We start from the raw sequence: 22,963 nt of genomic DNA on the forward strand, positions 1-22,963 counted from the left end.
AACAACTGCTCCAGGAGACGCAGATTACACTGATGAGAGTGTGTGTGTGTGTGCGTGTGTGTTACAGAGAGAGCGAGTAAGAGAGAGGTGAGCATCTTATCCACACGCGCTAAAGGAATGTGATTTGAGCCGTGGCCGTGTGATGGCGGGGGATGAGAGGCAGTGTGAAAAGGCTGTTTACCTGGACTGGAGAGCCTTTAATCCAGCATGAATAAAGCCGAGGCGACAGGCAGGGCTCGAGCTGTAGCCACCAGCTCTGCCTCACGTTTAGCATGTTTTACTCTGCGGGACGTCTACTTAACAGCAACAGCAGCTACCAATCCAAGCACATGTAATGGACCGAGAGGTGAAGAGGACGGGCCAAGCAACACGACCATATCATTTACAAATACATTACCAAGGGCCAGAAATAATAAATCAAAGAGCAAATTGTTTCATATGAATCTCCCTATGCAAAATATACAAAATTCCATAATTGTACATATTGTACGTAACAGTATTCTGTTTTGCAAAAAAAATGTAAAACAGGAAACAGACAATCCTCATGGCTCTAACAAAGCAGTAAAAAAAAAAAGCTCTCTCTTTTGTTCCATCACTTCAGTGGTGGGGGCATCTGATATGTCGGTCATATGATCCGGGCCTATCAGATGTTGTACAGTCTGAACTAGTGGTTAACGTTGCGGTGGAAAGGAGATCAGCTGCTTAAAAATGTATTGGAAACGTGTCTTATAATATTACAGTAATCTAAAATATTAATCCTATAACAATAACATACACATGCCCCAATGCCATTTCCACAAACCAGAGACATTACAGGGAAGGTGTAGATGTCTGTGCTGACAAACAAATGATGAACAAGTTCCATAAATGGAAAGTTTGGTGAAGAACAATTTGTCGAACGTTTATGCCAAAAATCACAAAATAGCATTGCAGGCGGTCATAAAGCTATCATTGGATTTATTCCTCCCTGCTTATTCTCACTGGGCCTGTAGGAGGTCCTCCCTGCTTATTCTCACTTGGTCCAAGATTGGCTTCAGATTGAAAGCATAGCTCAGGCAGGATTTTTTCGGGCCCTTTTGTCCATATAGGGGTTTTACAGACATCTAGATTCAATTACAGCATGGCCACATAATTCTTGAGAGTAGCCCATCTCTCCAGCTGGACAGTGTGCCATCTCGTCCCTATATTCCCTCTCTTTCGCTCACTCAGCCACTCCGCCCCCTCCCTCTCTGGCCGAGGCCTTATCAGCAGGACCAGGCCAGTCTGGTAGGGTCCAGCAGGGCCGAGCACTGGGCAGCAGGCCCCACACTGATCACACTTCTGAGGACAGTACTAATAGAAAAATAAATTGCTGAAGCCAAAAGCCCCTCCATTGCAATATTCCAGGAGAGGAAAACATACCACTGCGGTAAAATAAACAATAAGAAACGGGTAGAAACTAACAGAGCAATCTATTGGATTACAGGCCAAATTTGACCCCTGTAAGAAGCTGCCAGCTCATCATTTTCTGCCATTCGTCAAGAGATTGTAACGATCTATTAGAGCCTGAAACACATTCTGCCACAAAGCAGCACTTCATGAAAGCCACGGTGAACAACCGAGAAAGCAGGCAAAATTTGCAGCACACACGCACACACAGAGATTACATTTGGTACAGGAAACAAGAACAGGAGAACTGCTGACAGGGCTAGGCACCTTGAGCAGCTCAGACCCGGTGACTTTGACCACAGACGTGGGGGGTGGTCGGCCACCCACACTCCCACAGCATCACAAGTGTCTGTTAGGAGGCCCTTTGTGTCACATGGCTCAGAAATGCCACAAATCAAGTCACACACACACACAGGCACAAATATCTTTGAAATGACCTGGACATTCAGAAGCTGTGTAGTGTAATAGAATGGACAAACTCATATCATTTTAATTAATAATACACTGATGTTGATACTGAAAAAAATGAAGGTGGAGAAATTTCTTAAAGAAATTCATACAAAACCAGCCAGTACAATATCAAAATCTTGGTTCTCTCTCTCTCTCTCTCTCTTTGGTTGTCCTTTTTAATGCTAACAACAGAACAATGGACTCACTTTTCCAGAGACTGCACTTGTGCCTCCAACGTATTGTCACATGTAGGTGGTCGCAGAGAATTTTAGCCAACTTTTTGATTGCAAGACTGCTTCCGGTCACCACTGCCCAACCACTGGCATTTTATCACTCAGACACGTCCTGGGGTTACCTGGGGTTTTCTTTCATACCTCAGCTCATGCTAAGGCCAATACAGAGGCAGAAGCTCTGATTCACAGACTTACCAGATAAATATTCAATGTCACCCATTACCCACCACAGTTATTCACCAAAGCTGTGAGGCTTGGTGTGTGGAGGCTATTTTCTTGGAAAATCTGTTTGTTTTAGAGCTTTTTTTCTTTTTAACTGTTTAAGATCTAACATTTGTGAATCAGGGGTCTAATCCACAAAAATCAGCTTTACTTAAAGGGATTACTTATACGATTATATATAGCAAAACCTCCTAAGGACGATTTAAATGTCTTCCATTTAAGTGTCTTTATTACCTCTTAAGATAACTGTACACAATGCTAAAAATGCCATGAGAAAATTCATCCTCACAAAAGATAATTACTGAGAGACGTGCCTGATTAAAAGTGTACAAGTCAAAGAAATCAAAATTTGGATTAAATGGCAAGAGATTATCTTTAAAGCAACAATGAGCATCTAAAAACCAGGGGAATTAGCCTCCACAATAGCTGATAGAGTGCTCACATCACCCTGTGTGCTTTCTCCCAACCAGCACAGGGAGCTACTGCATGAGTAATGAATACTGAATTTAACAACCAACAGACACAAAATATGATCATGCAGGATTGGGGAAAAACATAGGATTTAAAATGTTATTGCTAAGAATGTTTTCATCTGTATTGCTTTGGAAACCCCTATGCTGTGGCATGAGGGCGTAGGATTAAGAGTCTGATTCTTACTGTGACTTACTGGACGTTGTTCTGAAATCAGGATGGCCGTTAGGTTTCGGTTTGCCCTTCCCCACTGACACCCCACCCTCCTTGGGTCAGGCTTGTGGGTAAACATGGGGATTTGGGATGATTTTCAGGCCCAAAATGCCTCCATCGCCATGTACCATCTTAAGCAGTGCGGGGGGAAATAAATGCTTGCGCAATGGAGATAAGTGATGTAGCACGCAGTGGTGGAGATTCTCCGACTTTGCACACTGTGTGGGAGAAGCAAATGGGGGAAGATTACAAGGAGGTGGAAAACCGGTAAGAGACAGCATGGCAGGTGACAGAGAGATCCTCAACCAAGACCTGTGCTTTTCTTTCAAGTGTCCTGTACTTTCCTTCCCTCCCCTTGCAATGATTTGTGACTCAATTTACACTCAACCTAGAAACATCCGATCCTGCACATACCAAGGCTGAACTTGGCCTGCACCACACCGCCACTACAGAGACCTGACCCTGGGTCACCCTCAGGACAGGAATGAGAGCCCCACAACACAAAATACGTCCACACCTGACAGGACTGGCACCAATAAGAACATGCCCAGATCGGCTATCACCTTACCAGTAGTCTATACTACAGTCTGACATCATGGCTCTGCTTCAGTTTCCGGCATCGGGCCTGTCCGTTAGGGACTAGAGGGCTGGTGAGATATTCCCAGATAAAAGGAAGGTGTACCTAACAGGAAGTCCTGACAGAGGTGTAGTCATGGTTACAGTCAGCTCAGCAGTCTCATTAGCTCAGATGGCTGCTGCCATGGCAGATCATGGGGGGGTCAGATAGAGGCCATGGCCTCTGCCAACCTGGCACAGGAACAACTGACCTGGTGCCAATGAAGATGCATCAACGCAACACACACACAGAAAACGAAATCCTCTCAAAAGAGCACACTGCTTTATTTTGCATCAGCTTCAAGGTCAAAGTTCAAATCTTGAGGACCTGTTTCCAGTTACAGAAACCAAAAAGAATGAGCTTTGTTGTTAACAATTAGCACTACTAATTACTGAAGTGCTTCTACATTATGCATGGATGAGACAACAGTGAATGGCATGACAGAGGGATTGGGCTGTTTAGTGCAGACATCTCCATAGGGAGTCCAACCAACCGTAGGGATGCAACCTCACCCCGGTGTCAAGGGCTAGAAATGTCCAGACTGAGGCCAAAAGCAGGGATTAGCAAAAAGCAAACAAAAAAAATGAAAAACAACCCCCAGGTGGCACTTCTGTTTTGATGTTTATATGGAGTCCCATGTCACACAGTGCAAAGTGCAAACAAAGTGTGTGTGTGTGTGTGTGTGTTTTGGTAACTTCAGCGTGCGTGTGTATGTGTGTGCTGTTCTCAATCTCTTCCTCCCTCCCAGTGCAGCAGAACTTGTGACATCTGCGGTGGCACTGGCCCTGCCTGGGTGCTCAGCGGGATTAGGACACACAAAAACAGATGAAAGACAAGGTCAAGCGTCCTCCTTCGTCGCTGGCGCCACACACATGCACACGTGCGAACGCACGCAAGCACGCACACACACAAAGAGGAAAAGTCCCAAGCGCCTGTGAAATCATGCAGTGCATACCTCTTAGGTTTAATAAGTCACAAGACAAATAAATGACAATAGAGAATAAGTGATAAGAAATGCATTATATTAACACAAAAAAATCATTGCACTGTGATATTTTGCATTGCATGATTCCAAAACTCAAACTTCTGTGCAGGTCTTAATATCAGTCACTGGGTTTTGCACATGTGGGACTATGTGGGATCCAAACCATGGCTCTAGCTACTAAAGCAACCCAGAATTTCCTAAATTAGGTGCTGAAAGAAATTGTGGCAATTAAAATACTGATCAAAATAATGATTGAATAGAACCTTTTGGGCTAGAAACTAAAAACATACAGACTTGTGATGTATGAAGAAACAAGTTTTGGGGTAAAGATCACAGAACGTTTTATTAATACAATTGTAAAGGAAAAAAAAATGTGTGCATCGTGTTCACTGTTTGAACATGATGCACGAAAACATGGACAAAAATATGTTTCATGGTCATTTGTGCTTAACGTTTTGTGTTTTACATGTGCTGCCTGACTTGTGTGATCACACTTCAGGACGTCTGGTTTTGAAAATTCATTTATCAAGGACCCTTGTTAATGCAAAGCTCTGAACAAGATTTGACAAAAAAACTAGCCACGTCTTGCCAAGCATGGGCAGACACAGAAAATAGCTGACAGCTGATGGTGGCTCTGACCTCCAGACACCTTGAGGCTTTTCATTCTTTACATTCACAAAGGTCAGACAGACACTTTTTGTCTGTGAAGAGGGGGGGTTGGAAGCTCAATCTGCTCCAATGCTGGTTGCCTCAGCTGACAGAGGTAGATAGGAGTCTGTCACACATGGAGTCAAGCACCCCAGCCTGGCATGCAGTGCTGGAGGAGGAGACGGTGTTGGATGCACATCTATAAATAGATACAACTGTTTTAACTAAAAAATAAAAACACAGCACACACACAGCACACACACACACACACACACACACACACACACACACACAGTAAAGTATGGCAAGGAGAGCAAGAATGAAAGGAAAGAGGGTCAGCAGACCTGCCATGTGACAGAGCGGCGCCTTGGATTAAGGCCTGTAAGCCTATTAGAGTGGTTTGGACAGCAGGGACCACCCGGCCTCCCCTGCCACCACCAAGGCAGAGCTCCACCACAACCATCACCAACATGCCACACCACCAGTGGAGGACGCACACAGCCGAGATTAGCCCCGGCCAGCCCCACTGCCGACAGACCAGGCATGTCCTCCCCTGGCCATCTGGATCCGACTGGGCCAGGCCTCAGTCTTTCCAACCCCTTCAACGTTAAAGAGATTTTCTGCCCTCCTCCTCCTCCTCTTGCTGCTCTTTTTCAGCGTCCAGACCTTCTCACCCTCTTCCATGGGTTTATGAAGAGACAGAGAAGGGCGGAGAGGCGAAGTGCTTGCATCTGTTGCCCCCTTTCTTTGGGTAATTCATTACTTTAATTAAACTGTATTAACAGGCTGGACCAACACCAGCCAGCTCCTGGATCATCCTCACCAACACCAACATAATGTTCTGAGACTTGGGGGACCGCAGAGTGGCAATTTATCCAAAATTAATATCAGTCATCATGAATGTACTTCTTTTCGAAGAGCGAATAAGAGCGCAGCTTGAACACTCACATACTCGTCCAGCTACCAAGAGGGACAAAACAACCTGCAAAGAAAACAACAACTTTCAGACACGTTCAGAGGCCCGATTAATCCCAGTCGCCAGCGAGGGAAAACTTTTCGGATTTCATACTTCATACCAGCTTTTGGCACCTTGCACGACTAACTTGAGGACTGAAATAATTCTCTTGTGCCCATCCCCAGGGCTCATAACCCACTGGCCTAAGTAATGTGTTCTTCAGGGAAGGAGGGCCACGCGAGGGACACAATACTAGAGAGCTGGAGTGGAAATGGCTTTAATTGATTTGGAAGAGGTCCACAAGTGACAGCAGGTCAGTTTTAACAGAAGACCAACAACTGTCGGGTTTGCATCCCAAAAAGATGAGAGTGAAGGAGGGACACTAGAAAGAAGAAAAAATATGAAGGGAGAGCAGAGAGGAAAAAAAAAAAAAAAAACATGAAGCAGATGTTGAAATCATTACAGGCCAACAAATAGCCTGGCAAACAATCAGCAGCTCCGCTCAAACCGTGTTTATTCTGCTGTCCCAGCCGCGGGACGAGAGACGGCGCCTTCTGCGTTTCAATGTCTTCTCTCCGCACTCGTATCTCATTGTATTAAAATGTTTGTGAATAACGGGGAGCCTTCGGGGGGAGTATCAGTAGATGCCAAGCGCTAGCTTTGAGGGACAATAGTTTCCAAACAAGAGAAAATGGAGCAGTCACATCGGCACCAGCGCTGGTGCTTTCAGCTTTGGAGACGTGAGATGGAGAGAAGGGGAGGCAGGGGAGGTGGAGGTGGTGTGTGTGTGTGTGTGTGTGTGGGGCGAGTATGAAGGCTACAGAATTGACTAGGTTTTCCAGTGTGGATCGCATGCAAACGCTGAAGAGAGCCGGCGCAGAGCGAGCCAATCTAGCCTTCACACGCACGCTCTCAGAACGTACACAAAAGGCCAGCGCACAATGCCACTAAATATAGCCGTTAAGTATATGACCCCTCAATTTCCAACCTTCCGATAATATATCTGAATAAGAGCGGGGGAGAATAGTTGCATGCAATTTGGAGATACCACTGAATAAATCATTTCCTGCCACAACCCCTGTCCCCCTTTTTCTTTTTTACATTTTATGTTTTTTCCCCCCCTTCACCCCCTCTGATTATGCAATTCTTTGGGCTGCGGCGTTTTGGCAGTGGCACAAATAGAAAAAGGTGCCGTTTGACTCTCTGCCATTTCAATGACAAAATACAATCTAGCACTCAAATAATTCTACAGAGAGGATTAACATTTCTGAGGTTGAGCCAGAGATTAGGAGCGCCGATCTTGAATTTCATCATCTTGCCATGGCACAATAGCTTATTCTTCCTATTTTTCATCTATTCTCTGATGAAGGGTCAGGAAAGCTTACCTCCCTGCGCCCCCATTCATTTCTGCTTTATACTAACCAGATACATCGCGGCCCTCAAACCCGCCCCATTCACACGGCAGCAGGGCACACAGCTCTACATCCGGCCCGGTTCCTTCTCACAGGCAGGCAAACACTGCCCCCTCGTGGCCAGCCGCGACACTGCTCTGCAAGCTACGGCTCGGAAGTTGCTGAGGGATGATCGCCTTCGCTGTCACTTTCAGGATCACATTTCTTCTGCAGCGCGTCCTGCCAGCGATGAGCTACTGATCCTGGATCTGCTGCAGGAAGAGGCTGCTTCATTGCAGAGCTACAAAAGGCTCAACATTGCTGAGAAAAGTGGCTGTAGTGTCAGCCTTCAGTCTTCCTCAACACCACCAATTGAAGAATCAAGGCTGTAGAGCATGAGCATCAGTTTAATCTGCAACAAGGGGTTAAGTTGCAAGCAGGGTTCAGGAACCCTAGTTTTACTTATTCATTGCCTGTAACTGAATATAAGCTTAATAAAAACTCAGATATTTAAAAAGCTGCAGATATTTAAAAATCAAACTTATGATAACAGAAGAAGGGCTGTCACTGCTGCTTTCACACAAACACACACACGCAAGGGAAAAGAGAAAAAACAAAACAAAACTAATCTGGTGCCAAATAGGCCAGTCCAAGGAGCTTTGATGTCAGCCTCACTTGGAGCACACCCTCCACCTCTTTCCTCCCTCCCTCCCTCCCTCCCTCCCTCCCTCCTTTACATTTCTCTTTCTTTCTCCTTTCCTTTCTCCCCTCCACCGCCTCCTCCAGCGCTCAGCGGGTAGGGGGCACACATCCGAGCGTGTGAGGGCAGAGTGCCTCTTCACTGCTCCCGCCCATCCTGCGCGTCACATGCCAGGCATGTCTTTGATCACTTTGTTATTAGCAGGGTATGTGCAGACAAGAGGAATTCAGGACTTCTCTCCCTCTCTCCATCTTCACTGGCCTGGGAAACTTTCGGATCGCTTGCTCCTACAGACGAAAGGCTCTTTCTTCAGATTACAGTTTCAGGCTTTGTGATGATAATTCTCTTTATAATAATAAAAAAAAGTTAATTTAGTTTTAACATCTACATTACAAAACCACATGGATTTTTTCTCCCTCATTATTGAAAGTGATTTATATAACTGCTGTTTGTTTGCACTAGTACATTTACTGCTGCTAATGCCAATAACTATACTCAACATGAGATAATATTCATATAATCCCAATCCTTACAGTGTGTTTATAGTAAATACAGTGATTTGCAAAATTCAATATGCTTGTTGACATTTTGTACTAATACACCAGTATCCTACTTTGGTGTGTATACATCTCTGTTGTTCTTTATTCAAATATGCTGACTTGTATGTTTGGTTTGACATCCAAGAATGACTGATACTGTATGTGTGTGTGTGTGTGTGTGTGTGTGATGTCCTCTTGGCTCTTCACTGTGGGGACAGATGGACAGGACTATCCCAGCTGGCCTGGAGCCCAGGCCTTGGTACAGATCCAAAAGCAGAACCCCCAAACCCCCAGGCCTCCCAGAGTAACAACAGCACAGGCAACAAAAAAAACTCCATGGGCATCACATCACATCACCTGAGGTGGGAGCTGTATGTGTGTATTTTGGTGAAGGTGGGGACTCGGCCAACCAGAACACACTAGCTGCTCCGTGTGAACAGATACAATAGCAGGCCTGTGTGCTGCACACTGGGAAGGCAGGCACGGCTGGGTGCTGCCAGGCAGCAACAGGGAGGGAGGGAGAAAAAGATCTAGAATAAGAACCCTGTCTGAACAAACGTAATCATTCTGCAAAATTATTATTTTAAGTCACACACCCCCAGTATGACCAGTAACAGATCAGGGGATCTATATAGAGAAAGCCCCACCGCCAGTCACTACAGTAGTTAAGAGGTTTCTGAACAGAGGCCTCTGGCAGGAGGCGGAGCACAAGTGGAAGCGGCCTGTGCCAAGCGGCTGCATATGACGCGAGCGGGAGCTCTTTAATCTCCGTTCTCACTAACAGCAGCAAGAACCACAGGCCAGGCCTCAGTCTGGAACACGCTGTGTGCTACGCTACAGCACAGAGGAGCGAGCAGGAGAGCACTCCAACTGAGCAGTCCAGCAGATAATTGCACTATTTGAGCAGATGTCGGACAAAGAGAGCCTAGTTCCCATTCCTCCCTTATGTGGTGAGATTTCCATCGTCTGTCTAATTTCTGCTCACTTCTTGCATTCCTGTGGTTTTACTTTACTTTACTTTACTTTACTTTATTTGGCAGACGCTTTTATCCAAAGCGACTTACAATGGGAAGACACCAGCAATTCTCGTTCGATTTCTATAGAATATCAAGTATACAAACTAAGAGCCCTGAAAAGGCTTAGACTTGTCATTGAAGAACCTGCTCGGAGAGTGTTGGGTGCTAGACTAAGAAAAATTATAATGTATTTATACATTTTGTATTTATTTGTTAAATGTGTATGCATGTGTATGTGTTAATTTGTCTGTAATATTTTTGGAATAAGAAGGTTTTCACCTTCTTCTTAAAAGTGGTGATAGTCTCGGCTAGTCGTGTGGAGGAGGGTAGGTTGTTCCACCAGCCAGGGACAACAACGGAGAACAGACATGATTGGAATCGGAGACCCCGTGAAGAAGGAATTTTTAGTCTCCTTTCGTTTGCCGATCTGAGAGAGCGTGTAGGAGTGTATCTAGGTAGTAGTGTGTTGATGTAGGAGGGCGCAGTTCCATTTACAGCCCTGTAGGCAAGCATCAAGGATTTGAACTCAATGCGAGCAGCTACCGGGAGCCAGTGGAGGGAGGTAAGGAGAGGTGTAACATGGGTGTATTTTGGCTGATTGAAGATGAGGCGGGCTGCCATATTTTGGACCGTTTTGAAAGCTCCAGGGCAGAAAGAGAAGTTAGTATAAGAAATTACTCATCCTAGTTGTGAAAGGTTGTGAAAATTCTTAGTCAAGCCTAGAATTTTTTTTCAGATCTTAAAAAACTGACTTCCTGGCACCAGTATAAGTCATACCACCTGTAAAAAAAAAGAAAAAGAAAAAAGTCCTTTCTGATAACAGCCACCAGGGGGCTGTGTTGTTCTCTAAGGAGCTACACAAACAAAAAACGCTCAATGAGCCGTTCCTGTCTAAAACAACAAATTTACACCACACTGCCAGTGAAGCGCCCATATGTACAGAGCAGTTGTTGGGGACCTTGCCTTCACACATCAGTTTCCCAAACCACCAAGATAAACTGCAACAGTCTAGCTAGTTTCAAAACCAGTTATCTGTAGCCTATGGCTTTACTAGCTTGTCCTGCTGATGAACCAAACAGATAAAACAGGACATCACGCAAGTAAAGCAGAAATGACTGTGGTAATAAAAACATCTACCTAAATCACATCTTTCTCCTCCCACAGTAAACCAGCTATTCTCCTCAGTAACATAGCTTGTTTTCTGCGGGAGGTGGAAGATGTGGTTTAGGTAGATTGTTTTTATTACCACAGTATATGGAGGTTCAGGTGTATACCACAAAGATGCTAAGTGTATGTAATAATAAAGTTTTGCAGGCTTTATCAGAAGTTATTGCTGTTAATTTAATTGCAAGTTTCATGACCTGCATTAAAGGTCACATATCGGACAAACACATTCTTGACAGGGGGAAATAAAATGCTTCTTAGGGCACTAAAGTTTAAGAAAGAAAATGTTAATAGCACAATAAATTTACAGAGAGGTGTGTGGTCACTAGGTGGCACCATACTCATTGAAAACCTATGCACTTACATTTTCAATCACAAAAGTCCATTCCTTGTCTTCAAACTCTTCTGCATGAGGGTCCTGAAAGACAAATATTTTAGTTATCAATACACTTCTCCACTCAAATTAATAGCATGTTCAAAGAAATGTGCTTGCATAGGTATTAATACAAAGTCTGCATGTCAGAATGCCCAAATGCAGCTCTTCACAACCAAGCCAGTTAGCTGCAATGTTGAATTAGGAATTCTACACTCCGCAGGGGCTCTGCCAACTACAAATCACAAACTAGTAGATTAGATCTCTGTGGTTGAAAAGCAGAAGTTTATTAGTAGAGAAACAAAGCAAAGGCTTTGATAGTTTCACTTTTGTAAATTCTCTCTGTTGTATCACATAATTAATAACTAAGAATGTTGCCAAAAAGCTTTTTGGTAGCAATAACTATTTGTAGTGTACCTGAGGTTAATTGACATTCAAGGTAAGGAAAAAAAAAAAAAAACTCTTCTGCGGTTTAATGGTGCATTATGTTGTCTGCTCAGACAATAGATTTGCATATACATCTGGTCATATACAAAGTGTGTCTGCACAGACAAGATGTCACATAAACGGATGAAATTGCCCCAGTTCACTAGAGCACACCGTGCCACTATGGCCATTAGGACCTGAATACGACTTCGAGTGTAACTCTAACCCCAGGAAATCAAAAAAGGCAGCACTGACAGCAAAAGCGGTTCTTTCCTCACCTCCTCCACCTATCCTCACAAACAGGTAACTCTTGCTCCTCTAACTGATTAGGGATGGGTGTCAAGAGCCACTAAATAGATTCTGGTAATGCACAGGTAGGTACAAAAATATGTAAGCTCCTGCACATACTGGGGTATCATTAGTTATTTTGTAATAGCCCTTTTGTTATAGTCCTCTGAGCATAACGATGAGCACATTACCAGTGTGCAGAGGTCAAGATGGAGCCATGCAGATGTGTTTACATTCCATGCTCTCTAGCCATCATGGCTGATAGAGCAAAGTCTTCTAATGGATGCACTTTAGTAAAAAAAAAAAAAAAAAAAAAAAAAAAAAACGCAGTTCAAAAAGGTTGCATGTTTGAAACTTTCAGAAATACCAGATTAAGTAAATGCAAAAAAGGGCAACATGCACTGTGCTCCTTGCTCCAATTTGCTCAAGTTTGAAAGTATTAGGCTCATGAGTTTTGAATTGTAAGTGCTAGTTTCATCAGACGATAAGCAGAAGTCAGACTAAATGCTCAGATTACTTATTACTTAAATTAAAAAATAGTTAATTTTAGAGTGTGGCAGTAAAGCAGGAATATATTAAATTCAGGGGGAAACAGACACCTTGACATTTCTGTAAAACACTGTATTAAGTGTTTTGTGGAGAGACATACTGATAAAACAAGAATTGGTATCTATATGCAGGAACAGTACGGATAAAATCCTTACGATCCCCATCACCGCTTGTGTCCTCATTTGACTGTAGCAGATCAGGGAGGATTGATTTCTGAGAGCTTCCTGCTCTTTAGCAGCCAGGCTCATTCCATTTATTCTGATAACCACCACAGACATAAAGAAACCCCCTCCACAACCCATGCTGCGTATTGATTGTTGGAGCACCTTTTCTCCTGTGAAATTTGTATGACCGTATCCTAGAATTTTCTAATTTCCCCTGTATAATCAGACCACAGAACCGTGTTTACTGCTTCCCAGGGTCAGGTGACAGGAAGGGAGTGGTGGTCGGTGCAGGTTTTAAGAGTCTGAAATATACATGTGATCTGAGGTCTGATTAAAGTGTGCATTTGTGTGTTGTACATTTGTTTGCACAAGCAGATGTTTGCACTCACTGTTCAGGAGCACCATACCCCAGACCTAAGTTCAGATAGGAATGTGTGACAGGACTAAGTCAACATTATGTGGACATTAGACAGGAAATCCAACTGCAGGTCTGTCCGTCTGTCAGCAGCAGCTCATAATGCTGTAAATACAGTCTACCCCACACTGTCCGACAAACCTAAGAGGGGAGCAACAAAACACACCCGATCTTGCCTAATGTGTGTAAAGACTATAAAACTCCCAATCAGAGTGAAATTAGCGTTATTGAAACATGACACAGGTTTAGCAGCATAGGTTGGCTGGTATAAGTGCAGGTGTCAGGTTTTACTAGCCTGGAATCTCAGTGGCCTCTCGCAGGACGTAGCGTCTAAAATCTGCTGACGCACGTCTAGCAGCTACCAGAATAAGAACTCTAACGTTAACTCTGCTTCTGGCGAGCCCCAGTCCCGGCACCGGCTACAGCAGCAGACTCCCAAGCCATGTGACTCCTCCGTCTGGCCTTAATGACCACATCAGCTTAAGCTGCCAGGTTTAAGCCATCACTGGGGCCGTTCAGGCCAGGAGGGCACTGGGGTTTAAGAAAGCAGCACAAACCATGTCTATGGGGGCGAACGACTGGAACAGACCTTACCTTGAATAGAGTTACAGTAATTTCTATGTTCTCGGGTACGGGCCACACCACGACTCCTCTGTAGGGGTTTTTAATGCCTGGCTGCCAACTGTGAGACTAAAAGAGGAAAAAATTATTACCAAAGTTTATGTACACTGCATTATAAAACAAGTGTAGTGTATAAAAAGTTTGAGTTCTGTGTCCGGTTTGTTAAAACATTTCAACATAAGACTAAAAGTCATGCACATGGAAAATCTTTATTTTCATTACATTATTCCCCCTCCTTTTTTTCTTTTTTCACAGTCGGCATTATTCTGTTATTTAATGATTATAACAAGCAAAGCTATGGGGCTCATTCACTAGTGCAAGGTCAAAGGTGTCCTTGATGTAAATACATAAAACAAGAAAGACACAGTCTTTAGTAATGTTTGCGTGTGTGATCTGCTGACAGCCATGGGTTTAAATCATCCAGAACAAAGAGGGAGCAGTCAACCATCAGGCTCTTGCCATTTTCAATTCTGTTTATAAAAATATTGTGAAATATCATGATCAGGGTGACAGATATTAAACACCAAAACACAAGATACAAATATATTTTTTTTTTATCAATTACACCCTGAGCATGCCTTACACTAGTGAACAAGCCCCAAAAGCAATCTGAATAAAACCGTACAGAAACAAATTTCCACACACACCTTGGAGGATTTCCGTCGACTTCTACGTGTCCACACCACCACCAGCTTGTCTGGTTGCCTGTTGAGAAAGGACACACACCAAAAAGACATGTTAAAATTATTTTGGAGTAGGGCTGCAACTATCGAACATTTTTGGAATCGAGTATTCTGTCTGCTTTTTTTTAATCGGTTGATCAGATAACTTGTACTTTGCTTTTTTAAACAACTATCAATGGATAGTTTAGATAGTTACTCGATTAATCCATGAAAACTATCAAACTGAACACTTTTATTAGATCAAAGCTGAAAACCTTTGGGTTACTGGCTCCAGAATTAAGCCCATTTAATCAATCTTTCTGTGAAACATTCATGATGTACATGAAAAAAAACTATAAAATTCACAAACATAGGTTAGCCTATTTGTCCTTAGTTTTATTTTAATAAGAAAAGGAAAAAGGGGTGTACCCCCTGCTAAAGCCCATTTGAGAATAACGAAAAATTAAAAAGTATAAAAAGGTACAAAATTGTAAAAAGTATTCAAGTATTACTAATAATCCAACTTAAACAATACAGTTCAGTTTCCAGTTGTATCCAGATGAGGTAGGTAAGTGGAATGTTTGTCTGTGAGCAATGTTATGTGCAAAATAGAGAGAGAGAATTTGTCTTAGTACATGTGTGTGCAATGCATGTGCAAGCCTGCGCCGCTGTCATGTACTGTGGGGAAGAAAAAAAACATAAAACATATAAACTCGCCCAAAAGTAAATCTATATACTAATGAATGTAGATTTGTCCATCTGTTGCATTTATTATTACTACATTATGTATGGGGAAGGCGTGTTCAGTGTGTGTGCATGCTCTCTTGCTACTCATCATGCCTCGTCACTATCGACTCATAACACAAATAATTACAAATAATGTACGTTCTAAGGAGCGCTAATGTTAGTAAGCAATCATAAAAATACGATACCTTGTACAAGCTCAGAGTTTGCTTGGAGAAGTGCAGTTTACGTGAGCATTTGTTTGGTTAAGGTGCTGTAGCATTGACTACATTGTCCACCTTACGCAGCGAAAATTGGTCCCACACTTTGTGCCTTTTATGCACATCGGTATCTTCATTTTCCGCCATTGTCATAGAGCTCAAAATAAATCGCGGCTCCTTAAATCTTGCGCCTCCTTACAAATGCGTTTCAGTTAAAACAGCCAGTGTAAACAGCCAGTGTAAACCAATGATTCCGGTGCTGCGCAGCTCCGCACTGCGCAGCTCCACACTGCGCAGCTCCACACTGCGCAGCTCCACACTGCGCAGCTCCGCGGGAGCGATACGATAATAGATGGACTTTGTGACTAATTAAACGAAGCCTCGAAGCAAAGAATTTTACTCGAACATTTTTTGTAATCGAATCATTCGAGTTATTCGAATAATCGTTTCAGCCCTGTTTTGGAGTGAGACAAAGAACATATCTGAGAACATAAACACTGATCACATGGTCCTGCATGGCTCAGTCAGTACAGTACTGTAACAAGCAACGCTAAATGGGGAGCACATGCACTGGCAATTGAATTCGTTGCATAATAAGACTGTTTGAATCCAATCCATATAAACTGTATATTTATTCGCACACAGATCTGGTCTCATTTAAATGTAGCTTTCAGGGCTGCGCTCATGGATCTACAGGGAAAAAGCACGCAGCCGCGAAGGGTCAATGGTCAACTCACAGGATTGGCCATTTGAAAACATCCAGCATCTAATACATTTTACTGAACACGCGACTCGCTGTCGGGGAGTCATGAGGGCGCTTGTGAAATCCAGACCTGTTGCAACAGGCCCGCGACACAAACAAGAACCTGAACGCAAAAATCTCGCTATGTTGTCCTCTGCTGCTTTTCTGCGCCTTCCCGTGCTGCGCGAGGCGTGTCGGGTACAGCGGGACTTTGACGGAGTGAATTAATGATGAAGCTCAGCCTGGCAAAGCATGACACTGTAGCTTCTAGCGCAACCCTACTCCAGTCCCACTCTTCGGTATGACGGTCAGTCACTTGGGAGTTTAGCACAGCTCCACTCCACTCAGAATGCATACGAACAACGTCAGTCTAGGCCCAGATGTGTTCTGCGTACTTGCCGGTCTGTTCAATCTCAGTGGGCATGAACAGCAGCTTGCTAATACTTATCCTTTCCAGGTGTCTTACATTTACATTTAGATTTACAGCATTTATCAGACGCCCTTATCCAGAGCGACTTACAATCAGTAGTTACAGGGACAGTTTCCCTGGAGCAACTTAGGGTTAAGTGTCTTGCTCAGGGACACAATGGTAGTAAGTGGGATTCGAACCCGGGTTTTCTGGTTCATAGGCGAGTGAGTTACCCACTAGGCTACAACCACCCCTTCTCATTAATATTGTGCAACAGTTTGCCTGCATAACATTACAGATATATTAAAGATCTGTACGGCTGCTGGGTAATTAGTTCATGTAGCAGGCCAATTTACATCAGTTTTTAAAGTGTACAAGCCAAAAGCATCCCCGTTATGGACTGCTCTGGACAGAGACAGCAGTTTGATTCGGACATGAAAAAAAGAAAAATAAATCAATAGACTGGGTACTAATAGCAATGTACTGGCTTCATATCAAAGTGCCCGTGTTTGAGAGCAGCTTACACTACTGCTGGATCGTTGGCAGATATTTGCCAGTACAAAGTAAAGGTCAAAGCAAAATATGACTATACATGGCATTAATCAGGTTGAATTTCAATGTTATGCACCAGTCAATTACAACATTAAAAATGGATCTGCATGACTGTTATATATAGCGTTTCAGTGCTATAAAGTAGGAAGCAGCTGCTTCACGAAGATAATTTATAATTTCATTTGCCCAGCAAGAAAACAGATTTTGCATAGTTTCTAGAAAAAGAAAAATGATCATCTGAACAGTTTGTTTGTAGCTCATTGCCATGTAAAGACAAACTGTAAAACTGTGAGGACAAGGAACAAAGTATTTTCTCCAAATCTCTACTGACCACATACCCTTCATGTTAACAATATTCCCAGGAAATTCATGTCCCACAGAGCTCATGTCCCATGACTGGTCATGAACTGAAGGCATAAGGGAGACCTACACCAGATCAGGCAATGTTGTGGCTGATCTGTGCATCGGGATCTAATAAAATGCTGCTCTCACCTCATGAATAAGTAAAGAACATACAGGACATACTCCCAAAAACACACACACAGCGTCTCTCTCAGAGGATACAGAGGGGACAAAAAGCCTGAGATGGATAAGCAGCAGTAAGCAGCTCAATGTGGGCGGTAGATACCGTAATCTCTTTCTTTGACTATTTCTCCTCTTTCTTCTTCAAAGCAGCCTCCCAGACTATCATACGTCAGCACAAACCTGGGCACAAAGGAATCCCTACAGTTCATTCACATAAGCAGAGACTAAAACCAGGCATAGTTCCACCCTTTAGTCATACACATATCACTTTTACATTCAATTTTTTAACAATTAAGGAAGGTCAGATTGAGACCTTCTCATGATCTCAGCACAGTTCCAAGAACACAGGGAAGGTGAAGTGAACAGGCATCCACTGAACTCGGGAGTGGGGATAATGAGAGGGGGGTGCTGGAGAGGAAGAGAGAGAGAGAATGTACTGTACCACACAGAGTGAGGGACGAGGGGGGTGCGTCACTGGTGCTGCAGGAAAGGAGGCAGCACAGAACAGTCTATTGTCTGCACGCTCATGACCACAGTCATATCTGCACAGCCTCTCAGCCCTGAGGGCTCGCAGCAGAGGAGGAAAAGCCCAGCAGCACAGCAGGCTATGTGAAAAATTCTAATCATTCTCAGAGTCTCCAAAAGCAGTTGGAGATCAGGGGTCTCCTATCTTCACTTCAGAGCCAAGGCACCTATCTTATCAAGCTACAGAGTGCTGATTCTCACCATCCAGTCATTACTAATGGGGCCTAATGCACAGTCCCGTGGCCAGACAAGAACAGGACTTAATGCTGTGTCTTATTACAGAAGATGTGTTTGATAAAGATTCCTTTTCTTCTCAATCGGAATGCCCTCAAACTTTTTGCCAATACAGTAATAAATGCTAGTGGTATATGACTATGCCAACTAGGGCTGCATGATATTGGGAAAATAACTAACTATAGACTCATCAAGAGTGTCTTAAAACAAGAGCATGTTTTAAACAAAATATTTCCTTGCCTTGCCTGTTTTTTTATATATATATATATATATATAAAAAATGAAATAAGAAAATTAAATTAAACAAAGCGTACAGGCCTTAAATAAAATGGTATGTAGTGGAAACACTAACATATTGTCAACTCAGCATAAATTTCCTTTATCACAACTTTTTGCGATACAGATATTGCATATACTATTATTACGTATACTATTATCGCAGTAGCGATAATTTTTCGATATATCGTGCAGCCCTAATGTCAACCCACCATCATTAAACTGGCATTGGCAGAAAATGGCAGTGTGCAAGAATCTGTGCAAGAACTGAACATTAGAAACAAGCAAATAAAAAACAGAAACCACAGAACCCTCCCAGTAAAACAGTGAGGTAATTCCAGGATATTGCCCTTTTACTCTACTTTATTTGGCAGACATTTTTATCCAAAGAGACTTACAAGGAGAAGGCACCAGCAATTCTCATTTGGTTTCCATAGATTGAGAGTCAAAGAGAGTCAGAGCCCTGATAAGATCTAACTAGTCAAGAATGGAACATGGTAGGGAATTGTTAAGTGCTAGACTTTTTTTTTTTTTTTGTGAAAAATAAGAAGAAGAAAAAAACTCGATAAAGTGCCTTCTCAATTTATAATGCGCCTTCAGCAACTCCAGTGCATCAGCATACTGTTTCCAAGACTTAAATGAGCTACATTTTCAAAATGTTTGGTAAATGCAAGTAATATAATATAAAATCACCATGTCAATTTACTTCAATCATGTTCATGGGAAAAGTCCACAACAGCAGACCTGCTTCCTGTATTTACACTTGTTGTTCAGCGGTGATACAGTGCATCCAGAAAGTATTCACAGTGAATCACTTTCTCCACATTTTGTAATGTTAAAACAAGAACAGGCCTCACACATATACAAGAGCCGGTGAAGGCCGGGACCTGCCTCTGATTGGCGGTGGTCCAGATATTCCTGTACTGGCACGGGCCAAACACGTACGTCTTTTTAAAAGCCTCAACCAGACAGCGGACAACATGACTGTACCAACATGCTTCCCAGACATTACGAGTAATTTATATATATTTTTAACTTCATTTTTCTTGGTCCGTTTCAGTGACCAAATGGTCACATTTGGAGGAAACCAGGTACCACTCATCACAAAGTACTGAGCAAAGGCTGTGAATACTTATGTAGATATAATTTCTCAGTTTTTGACAAAACCTCAAGTAAACTTTTTTCACGTTATCATTATGGGGTGTTGTGCGCAGCATTCTGTAGAAGGCTGTAAGATAAAATGTGTAAAAAGTAATGCATTGTGAACTTTCCAGTTGCACTGTACATCTGACCAATCAGCAGAAAGGAAATTCTTGAGTGATATGAAGCAAAGCATTTTTGTGCACTTGGAGCTTTTCTTGTGTGAAAGTGAACCAAGAGCAAAATAATACAATGATCAAAACACACCGACTGATTCAGACCAGAGTCACACTTTGGTGTGAATTGTCTCAAGCCCAAAAGACGAACACTTCTCTATCAGAATTACCACAGACTAATTACACTGGAATTCAGTGAAGTAATGTTTATTGTACAAGTACATCATGCTTCTGCTCCTACAAAAGGTTCAAGATTTGCTTCCTCTTGACTTCACAAACAAGTCCTTCACACGAGAATACAGAAGCCGATGAGCGAGGTATGAAAACAAACTTTACTGATTTTTACTGATAAAAAATGAAGGGAAAGAATAGAATGCCCTGATAAAATAGCATTTTTTCCTCTAATTTCTTTAGATAAGATGTTAAAAAGATGTTATCGCTGCAAACCAGAGCAGGGAGGCAGCCGGACAGGCCCAGGTGGAAGAGGCTTTGCTGGGCATGGCATCGTCAGATGGAGGGTTCCTGAGTGGAAACTACTGAGTGTCACTACTGTGTACACGTACCACTTTTCAGCGTGGATACAAATCACACCAGAATCCCATAGGGGTGTGTATCAAGTGTACAACAATGATGGGTGACAATATAATACATATTATAATACAGTTCATGCAAAATCGGTTTTCAAAAAAATAAAACATAAAATAAAAATAGGGGCAGTGGTTTGAATAGTGGGTAAGGAAACAGACCCATAATCAGAAGATTGCCAGTTCAAATCCTGAAGGTGCCACTGAGGTGCCATAGGCCATACCCACAGGAAGTAATTTTGACTCACAAACAGCTTAAAACATACATGCAGAAAAAAAAATAAACCTAGAGCAGCTTAAGTTGAAAATAAATCCCCGTAAAATGAACAAATGTTACTGCACATATGAATCACATAGCAGCTAATCACAATGTATTTTGATTTAGATTCTGGGAACAGACAAAGGGTTTAGTAACCTGCTGTAAAAGAAAGCTATAAGAAGTCATCGGACATAGTAGTCACCGGAGGAAATACAGACTTCAGAGAAGCAACGAACACCCTGAGCAGATATGTTTCACTGGCTTCAAGCATCAATAGCGTAATTGGAATTCAGTTTTACATTTTCCTAAATTCTGTTCATTCAGTTTTTTTTCAAAATTCAATTTAATTCTTCTGAATTCCATGTTTTCCATTATAAACGTATTTATTCGTCTAAATTTGCTCTTTGCTTCTGTAATCCATTACATGTAAATAATATGTGCATTTCATGCTTTTCAACTCACAACATTATGCATTCTTCCATTTGAAAAATAAAAGTGCTTCACATTTGAAGACCTGAGCTGCAAAAATGCATTATGAACTGGAACAATGTTAATAAAAATCACGTATTGAATTAGTCAATTTGATTGCCTGACAAAAGGTTTTCTGAAATACGCACAGAACCAATTGGGCAAGTGGTGTGGATTCAACACCAACATGCTCTCTGCCGACCACGTGTTTACATTGCATTAATGGGTGCGGAAGTCCCGCCTCAACAGGAAAAACAAGTAGTGGACTGCAGTGGCCAGAAACACGAATTACATGAAATTCCGCATTTTACAATGGATTTCATTTTATTTGTTGGATTCTGTGATTCTGAATCGAAGAAAGTCATTGGGCCTTGCATACAGGTTCTCTGGATGGTGTAGAATGCTGTGGTAACAGCTAAGGCTCTATGTTAAAAAAAAAAAAAAGCCTTTAAGAGGAAGAGCTGGCTGGTCTGTTGTAAATCCCGCAAAGCTGGACGTCAGCCACACGCACGCTCTGAGCGACAGACACTCACGGAAAAGGGAGAAGAGGAAACGGGAACAGCCAGAAAAGAGGCATCATATCCTCTGCCAAAGGACAAAATTAAAAAGAATCAAATAAAGATGGGAGAAAGAAAAAGAAGAGTAGAGGAAAGAAAGGGGAGCTTCCTCAGCCATGAGTACTAACAATGCATGGCTGTCAGCAGAGAGGAAAGAGCAGCTTAACATGGGATACATGTCACCGGCTCATGTGTCATCACACACACACACACACACACACACACACAGCTTTCTGTAATCTCAGTCCAACTTGGTGTTTATGTAACAGGAGGGAAGGTCTGTCTCTGCAGCCTCTCTGTTTATTCTAGAAGGGAGAGTCCGTCTCCCTTGATGCACTTGCTAGGAAAGGGGGAATCTCTTGAGTTCACTTTGTACTTCTGTTCCTCTGAAGTTCTTCTCATGAAAGCAAAGGCACATTTGGCTATATCTGTCTGTGCGGGCGTGTGTGTGTGTGTGTGTGTGTGTGAGAGACAGTTGAAGGCAAGCCTTGAAAACTTGAAAGCTTCAGCTAAAGGACTTAGACAAGCTGACAGGTCTAGAGGAGCGCTGCGTTCTCTGATAGTCTTCATCTGCGTGGTCCTGCTGAGTGAGTGAACACGGACTACTGTATAAAGAGGCCGCGGGCATTTAAAACTTTCTAAACACCTGCCAGATTTTTGATCCTCTGATGTTCTCTATGTTTGAGCTTTTGAGGGTTCACAGTCCAGGCCGAAGCATGTGGGATTTTACTTAAGAGTGAGTGCCTTAACTAAGCACATTCAAAACGTGGCCTTTCACCACAGTTCACAAAATATGGCCCAGACAATGAGATGGAACCGCTTTTCATTTCAGGCAGTATGAGAGTTATAAGGATTATGATAGAATGCTAAAGGTTATGCAGCATGAATTACATAATTTGCTGTGTTTGCAAATTCTATTTATTTGAAACCAATGATGTGATGTCACACTTTAACAGTCAAATGTACAAATGTATTTTTCAATATTTATTCTTCATTTTAAGATTTCGATGTCTTTAAATTACTTAACATCATTAAACTTTTCA

General features: G+C 42.6%; 1 protein-coding gene across 6 annotated transcripts in view; it reads right to left on the reverse strand.

The window, feature by feature from the left end:
- The window catches only part of ehbp1 (EH domain binding protein 1), a 117,816-nt gene that overhangs the window by 84,327 nt on the left and 10,526 nt on the right, over positions 1–22,963 (reverse strand). For 5 of the 6 annotated variants that reach the window (XM_028988478.1, XM_028988475.1, XM_028988476.1 and 2 more), the window contains exons 3-5: positions 14,515–14,572; positions 13,841–13,936; positions 11,396–11,449 (exon numbers count right to left, since the gene is read on the reverse strand). In XM_028988478.1, the coding sequence (XP_028844311.1) occupies positions 11,396–11,449; positions 13,841–13,936; positions 14,515–14,572 (208 nt within the window). Of the gene's footprint in view, positions 1–11,395; positions 11,450–13,840; positions 13,937–14,514; positions 14,573–15,461; positions 15,718–22,963 lie in introns of those variants that run through there. The other variant, XM_028988477.1, reaches the window with a different exon arrangement.

The sequence above is a fragment of the Denticeps clupeoides genome, chromosome 8, assembly GCF_900700375.1.
Source record: "Denticeps clupeoides chromosome 8, fDenClu1.1, whole genome shotgun sequence".
In the NCBI taxonomy this organism is placed as follows: domain Eukaryota; kingdom Metazoa; phylum Chordata; class Actinopteri; order Clupeiformes; family Denticipitidae; genus Denticeps; species Denticeps clupeoides.